The sequence below is a fragment of the Anneissia japonica genome, unplaced genomic scaffold (genome assembly GCF_011630105.1).
Source record: "Anneissia japonica isolate Jap-2015-1 unplaced genomic scaffold, ASM1163010v1 scaffold16662_len1167910_cov178, whole genome shotgun sequence".
NCBI lineage: Eukaryota > Metazoa > Echinodermata > Crinoidea > Comatulida > Comatulidae > Anneissia > Anneissia japonica.
The window spans coordinates 412,281-420,858 of NW_022732216.1; the positions used below are offsets into that span (position 1 = coordinate 412,281).

The 8,578-nt window shown below is 34.2% G+C and overlaps 1 protein-coding gene across 10 annotated transcripts in view; it reads left to right on the top strand.

The window, feature by feature from the left end:
• The window catches only part of LOC117115601 (protein MTSS 2-like), a gene marked incomplete at its 5' end in the record, with an annotated part of 29,496 nt that extends 24,859 nt beyond the window's left edge, over positions 1–4,637 (top strand). For all 10 annotated transcript variants that reach the window (XM_033259459.1, XM_033259460.1, XM_033259461.1 and 7 more), the window contains 1 exon segment: positions 286–4,637. In XM_033259459.1, the coding sequence (XP_033115350.1) occupies positions 286–1,193 (908 nt within the window).
• Positions 4,638–8,578: the final 3,941 nt, after the last annotated feature.

Below are 8,578 nucleotides of genomic sequence, written 5' to 3' on the forward strand. Positions count from 1 at the left end.
TTGAGTTCAAACCTTGTCCACAAGAACCGTTGTAGCACCCTCTGTTTGATAATACAAAAAATACACTATAGACAGAAATCTCGATCTCTGCTGCTCAAGCAATGTGTTAGCGCTGATGGAGATTTCCTTCTTTGACGTTCAAAGTGTTAATACCTTCTACTTAGTCAATGTTAAACTTGATTGGATCTTCGGAAGGGTTTCTGTCTGTGCACATACTGCTTCCTTATCCTACTGTGTACCTATTTAAGTCATAGTGCTAACCAATTCATTTTAACATTTTTCTAGATTTTGACTGCTACTCTCTGCAAGCCGAAAAGCAGACGGATCTGATATTTGAAAAACCATCGACGATTCCTCGAAACGGTGATGTCAGCAACTCCTATCAGCATACGTCTACTCCTCGGCGTCCCGCATCTACTGCTGGACTACCATTTGCAGCTACTCCTGCCAACAACATGAACAGGAGAGCTGTTCCCAGTTACTGCACATTGCGCCGGGGTAAACCGCCTCCGCCAGTCAGGCGCACCTCCTTGACATCAGGAAGCAGTCCATCAACTACCCCAACTCATCAAAGCGAGACCGTATTTGATTACTCCGGTACTTTCAAGATACCACTACCAGTTGACCAGGCACCTGTTCCGCAAAGCTCGCCTCCCAAGACCAGACCCTCAAATCTAGGGCGCAGTCAAAGTCTACGCACATCGCATGACATGCACCAAGCGGGCAACCGACAGAGTTTGATGGAAAGTTTAAATGCCAAACTTGCTCAGAGACAGTCCATGTTTGCTAGTACAGAACCCAGGCCATCACCTCCAAAACCAACCCTCAGTCCCCAAAGATCAAATGAACCGCAGAGTCCCCCAAGTGTATATGATCTTCAAAAGACACCAACACCTGGTAGTTACATGAGTCAGCAGTATGCACCGCCACCGGGTTACGGTAACCAGACAACACCGACCAACTACCACCAGCAGCACGTAACCTATCAGTCGCGAGAAATGACCGAGACAGGCCTTCAGCGCAGGCACAGTAGTATAGAATCGACTCAGTACTACCGAAGCATGCACATGGGCACGTTAAAGGAACCCGACGAAGAGGAAGAAGATTCAAAACCTAGTGGTCTCCTTCTCGAACTGCAGAAGGTTAAGCTGCGATCTACACGTACCAATGACCGCTCCAAGCCAATCATATGAGAAACAGTGTGTTTTTTCCTTGTAGTATGTCAGGTCAACAAAAGTAATTAATCTGCAGTTGAAGTGATTGTAAACAATCATGTATGGTACTGCTTAATTAAGAATATATGTTACATAAACGAATTGGAAGTGTAAAATATATTTCTGATAATACACTACAGCTTATAGATGTAAGGATCAATAGTATTAAAGACAAATCTTTATCATGCTTCAGGCCCTACTTCTCCCATCTCACTCTGGTAGATGTACAGTTTGTGGTTATTATCTGGGGTTTTTTTAAGCTACTGTATCAGCCACAACCGTAATAATATATGCTACCAAAAATGGCCAAAATTGAAGTAGTTTTCATGTTTTATGCATTGCATCTTTTACATGCACACAGATACTACTACTCTATGTCGCGTATAGCGACCAATATTATGGTTCTTCACACTCGGTGTACAACACCAGCATGAACATACTACAACTTGTCCAATAGCATTGAATCAGAAGACTTGCTAAATGGAAGACCAAGAGAGAAGAAGTACCTTTGTAATAATTATAAAAACAAATATAATTATTTTGATTAATAAAGGTCGTAGGTTGTTGGAGTTAATGAGCAGTATTTTTTAGTTACTTGATAGTAGACTGTAAAATGAACCAGATGAACCCTACCATATATGGCTTAAGTATCATCCATATTAGAATATTTGTGCATCTGGTGTCTCCAGCATTGGTTAAGATGATGTAGCTTCCATGCCTAGTGAGTCTTGCACATTATGCATATATCTCGTGCCCGCAGACAAATAGTGCTGTATCTCACACATAGGGATAGAAAGTGGGACTTTCATAGCACATTATGCCGAAGTCTCAATGTACCTAATACGATGTTCCCAAACATGAATGTGAACAGCACCAGCAGGAATATTGTAATCTACAACTTATCTTCTGGCTGTCAAATAAAAAGTGTAAGGATAAGAATGCCATGGGTTAAAAAACAATGCCCAGTTAAAGTTTTCATTTGTTTTTATATAACTTTTACAATGTCACATTTTGTTTTTTGTATTTTGATTTTATAAGCCTTCATTGTTACGTTTGGGTATCTTAAAGTATATGAGGTATTGGAATGGGGAAAAAAATAAGATTTTGGTATGAATCTGATGAGGTGCTATCTTGCGATTTGCTATACAATAAGCCATGCTGCAGCGAATAGTAAAAAAAAGTAAAAAAAAAAAAAGGCTATTGTAATAGAGATTATGACATTTAGAATTGAAGCAGTAAAAACAGTGGTTTTTTTTCATTATCAGTATTAGTTGTATCAGCTTATACATATCTTTTCAGAATACGAATCTAGATCCAGAAGTGTGTGTTTGTTTACAACAAAAAAAGAAAAGAAATTAATGAAAAGAATACTACATTATAAAATTGTGTATACAAAACATTTCCCCAGTTTTGTATTTTTTTTTTTTTTCTTTTTGCTGAAACTTGCTAGGTTTTAATTTTATTTCTCCAAGAATTTGTTTTTCCCATTCGGTTGGAATTTTGTCAGTTTGTTTATGTAGATAAAATCAACTTGTGCTAAATTGATTTAAACTCTTCTCTTAACAGTAGAAATAGTCATATCCAGTGGTACGGATTATTTGGTGTATCATTTTATGTAGTCTCTAATTAAGAAGATATGATGGAGCTTTAGAACAATGCAACATGTTTTTTCTATTAAAACCATTTTTAAGTAGCTTCATATTACCTTGTAAATAATATGGGTTAGAAATAATATGAAATCCAGCTATAGCTATCTTATCCATGTTATCTCAACCGTGGAGGTATAAAGACATTTCTATACCTCCATGTCTTACGCTATTTGTGTAGAAGACTTCTTCCAACTTTTGTAGGTTGGCTAGTAAGATTGAAATACTGTAGTTTAAAGATTTAAGTCGTTGTCACAAAGACAACATTATCTTGAAAGAATATTTTGACAAAAAAAAATTGATTATTTATGTAGAATTCTTTAACTTACTTTATTAAATCTAAACAATAGACATTTATATAATTGAATATTTGTTTATTCTTGCTTTCGTAAATTCTTGCTTCGTTTTTACATGGTTTTCATTGTCACCCTTTCCTTAAGGCTTGCGTAAAAAGGAAGAAAGTGATGCAATGCATTATTTATTTTACATAGTTCTGTACATAATAGCAAAGGTTAAACCAATCACAGTTCCTAAAAACATGAAAATTCCCTTTGGGTGTACATAGCTCTATAGTATTGACTGTGTGGTAAGTTTATGTTTAATGACAGGTATAAAATATATAACTTTGTTTCTGTGGTATAAACTGTAATTAACTTTTTATTTTGTTTGGCATAACACTGATAATTTGTGAGAATTACATTGTCTTGGGTAGCATTGATCGTGTTACTTGTGATAACATGAGTAGGCCTATACTCTTTAGAGCACGAACAATGAGCACTGTCAGAGTAGTTACTCAACTAAGTATGTGCCTATGGGAGTAACAATGCTGAAACATAACTTTAGTCTGGTAAAGCCCATAACATATTTTAAAACAAAAACAAATGTATACAAAAAATAAAATTGTTTTATGTTATTTTTATGGGATTTTTTTGTGCTTTTGTTAGCAGCTTTAGTAGGTTTATTCAATTACGAAAATAAATTTGAAGTTGTGTTGTAAAAACAGTTGGTCTGTGTTGACATAGATCTTATATACAAGAGGAGAAAATAGAGAGATCACAAATTTTAAAATGGTTATCATCAGCATTGTGTTTTCCTTTCAAGAAGGTTTAGTTACCATTAATTGGGAGGTCTTGCAAGCTTACTAAAACGATAACGAATACGGTTACATCATCATTTTTTTAGTCAATCCATCCCATACAGTAGATTATCTGACACTACGTAGGCAATCCATGACTTTTAAATAAATCAACAATTATATCTCGTATATGTACTGTTAAGTATGTGTTAGGCATGAATGACGATAACGAACATGACGTATTCGTTTTTGTAACGTTGCAAAACCTCCCAAATGACGTAATCATTTCTAAAGTAAACATATGTACAGGATTTCGTGATTACGACGTAAATGTTATTAACGTTTTACCTATTTATACAGTTAGGATTGTGAGCGACATTAAATATTATCTGTCAACCTTAGTTGCATTGGTTTCATATAAAGATGATGTACCGTAATTGTATTGTTTTTATAATGCGTTTGCATTTTATAGTCAATGCGTTTGTACTGTGTCAATATGCGTTTGTAATCGAGTGAATAAGCGATTGTTGTAGATCAGTATTTACTGTATATTCTCTGCACGTACTGTTAACAAGATTGCTTTTGGCTACGAGTGAAATCTTTTTGTTCAGTTTGTCGAGGATCTCTGTTGTGGAGGAGCAATAAATTTTGTTTTGTACAATACAAACATTAAAGAGAAGAAAGTTAAGTACAACAAAAACATCAGCTGAAGACTTCTTTAATAGTGTTATTAAAAACAGACAAATACTGTAATTTCTATATACAGTACTAACTCCTGCAGTTCTTTTTAATTTCACATGATAGCTAGTTGGAAATTCAGAAATTCAATAAAATATCAAAATTAGCCGGTAGTACTTCCATTGCCACTCGACGATTTTTAGAGGACTTTTTGGGCATAATCTGCTCGCCTAATAGGGCCAGGGTTGCTTTACAGATGGAGGGTCCAGAGTACCTTTCCCACTATGGTTGGGATAAAGGCATACCATTGTATGGCTGGCACCTATAAATGGCTTAATTTGTTTAATTGACAAAAATATAGGGGCAGTGCCAACTGGAACCAGTGGTGGCGCCAGCGGATGGCAGGGGGAATTTGTACCCCTCCCCATGTCGGTAAGGCTTGGACTACCTGTCTTCCGATGCCACTACTAGGTAGTTATATGAATAAAAAATAAAAAAAAAACAAGAAATATTTCCTATAAAAAAACTTATGACTGGTTTGTATTTCCAAACTTAATGAATTAATGTATAATTGAGAAAGACCTATATCATCTTCAATGCATTTTTTTTATGACATGACACATAAGGATAAAAATAATAGCCTACAGGTAGAATTGTTCTATGACTGGTGCAACAATAGCCACGAAGTTATTTAAATTGCTGTCACAGGTTAAAAATAATTTTTAAAAACATACTAAACAGTACTCCATATTAGAAATGTAGAAAGTGTGATACAGTATATGACTTGATGTAGGCTAGACTTGCCACAAGTCTCTAATTTATGGATTTTTCGTAGTACATTAGCGCATTTCGGAAAGCGCCACCAGCGTCAGTTTATGTTGAGAAACTTTTTGATATCCCAGAAAAAGTATACTATGGAACGCCATGCAAATAAGTAATATGGAACGCCATTTGTGCCAAAATCGATTTATTCTTAAGCATTTCAACTGATTAAGACAAAGATTAGGGACTGGAACCCAGTCTAGATGTAGGCATATGCCTACCAGCTAAAATTTCTTTAGCTTGCATTGTTATTGTAATCATTATTATTTATGATAATATTATTCTTTAATATTTTATATTATTTATTTATATTCAATTTTTAGAAATATATTTTATTTTTATTATTCTGCTGGCTTGGTTGGACGAGTTATAGATAATTAAAAAATAATAATTTTCCTATGAAAATAAAGTTATTTTGATTGCTAATCTAAAACCACAATTTGGACCATAAGCCATAAAAACTCTCCCTCCCTGTGCACCTTGCCAGGGATTTTTATATTCCGGGCCATCGCCACCGTTGGCTTGCGACTGGTGTAACAATAGCCACGAAGTTATTACATTGTGATCACAGGTTTAAAATAATTTTTTTTAAAAACATACTAAACAGTACGCCACATTAGAAATGTAGAAAGTGTGATATATGACTTGATGTAGGCCTATGCCTACCATATAGACTTTCTTTAGCATGTATTGTTGTTATCATTATTATTATTTAATATTTTATATTTATTTGTATTCAATTTTTTTTATATATATTTTATTATTTTTATTGTCCTGCTGGCTGGGTTGGACGAGTTATAGATAAATAAAGAAAATAATTTGCCTATCCAAATAAAGTTATTTTGTTAGATTGCAGGGATTTTTGTATTCCGGGCCGTCCACCGTTGATTCGTAGGATTATTCTGTAATTAACCCATAGAGCTATTAAACAACTAGAGTGCTGACAAGATGGCGAAGCAATGCAGAGTTGTGTATGTGTACCATCCAAGATGGCTGCCGTAACAAAGCGCCACCTTCGAGCTTACTATACATATTATTACCATAAATAAGCCCTCTGACTGAGTATTATTTCATTAATGATAATTAGTATTGATAATAATAAATTATTAAACTATCGTAGCCAAGGCCAAGTAAAGCATCTTATTCAACATCAATTGCTTTATTTAAAAAATCACTCAAAACGCACTTATTCCAACAATAACATGAAGCGCCACTGATAATTACTTCGGTTTTTTAACTAGCGGCACTGAACTTTCTGGTTAAATTGAGGGCGCCATTGAAAATGATAGCGCTTAGGAGAAATTTGATTGGCTGAGTCTATGGCAGCCATCTTGGATGGTACACACACACAGTTTTGCGTATTTCGAACATCGAATACATTGCAGTTGGCGCTCTAGTATTCTTATTATATCTCTATGAATTAACCCTAACCGCTTGGTGGCGGTATTCATTTATTCTTAATCTACCTACCTACAAAGAAGGCATACGCTGAATCAAAACTTGCTCATGCCTGTGTTTTTACCGTCCCCAAAGATTTGAAGTGTACATCAAGGCTAAGATTCTGCTAAAAAAAATAGCAAAGTATCTGTCACTGAGGATCTCTTGCAGCGGACCTGGTAAAAAAAACGAGGCCTGAAGGATGTCATGTCAAAAACAGAGAGAGGGGAAGAGGCCAATATTCCGTGATGGTAACTTATGCACAAATGATCGTTTGTACAACTAAATTTTACTGTCATATTCACCATAGAATTTTTATACTGAACTTTTTTTTTATAAAAAAATTATGTTTCATCATAATTTGTTTGTAAAGACGGAGTTAATTAACTTTATAACTTAAAAAAAACGATTGTTTTTCTTACTATTTTTTTTATGATATATATTGTTTATTATTGTTAATACAGTATAGCCAGCCCTCTGAACAGGATGACCAGAAAAGATATACCATGGGAGTGGGGTAAAGAGCAACAGGCATCATTTCAACACTTGAAGAACTTGTTATGCAATGACACAATTCTTTGTCACTTCGACCCATATTGCTTGCGACGCTTCTGAAACCGGCGTGGGAGTAGTGTTGTTTCATCGTTATGCCGATGGGAGTGAAAGACCATTGGCCTATGCTTCAAAACACTAAATGACAGCCAACGCCATGGTAACACTATGTAAAATTTTTTGCTTTAATATTGTAAGTGATTTTATCTATGTTGATAAAATATTGTACTGGACGATTATTAAAAATATAGTGTTTGTGTAAACTAAAAAATTGATTGTATATATATTGTAAATTATAATAATTAGACCTTCTTTTGTATGTATTTTAAATTATTGTAATTAGTTTTGAAATATAAGAGAAATATTTTATTTTTGTAATGTCTAAAGATATTGTATATTTCGTAAATATATGTTATTACTTTTTTAAACATACGAGACATATTTTATTTTTGTATATATTATAATTATATGACTGATTGAGGAAATAAATTGAAGCTTTGCTCATCGATGAAACATTATATAAATCGTTCTCATTACTTGAAATTACTTTGTTTGGCGAACGTGAAACATATACAATGGCTCGTGTGCACTATAAAGAACCCAGTACATCCTTCGAGACGAGTAGGGGGATACCCCGGTGTACTGGAACAGACAGCCCCTATGGTGGACGACGAGAGTTGCTGGTACCGGGTTACCGGATAGCACAGACACGAAGGGACCCTTAGGGGCGAAGAAAGTCATTGATCGAGTCACTAGTCCACATTTCAAGCGCCCTGAGCATCTTACATTAGATGGATTTGTGCGCTATATAAAACTACACTATTATTATTATTATTATATACACATAATACTTTGCATAAAACTTATTTTCTTGACACGAAATTTTTTTCTTTACATAAAATTTATTTTCTTGACACGAATTTTATTTTCCCTTTACATAAAATTATTTTACTTTACACGAATTTTTGTTTATCACTTTTTTATTTTTTAATGATTTTACGTTGGTCTTTTACATAGAATTATTTTCTTTACACGATTTTCATTTCCTTTATATAAAATTGATTTATTTTATATAAAATTTAGATTGACATGAATTTTGTTTCCTTTAAATAAAATTAATTTACTTTACAAGAATATTTTTTACGTGTTTTTTT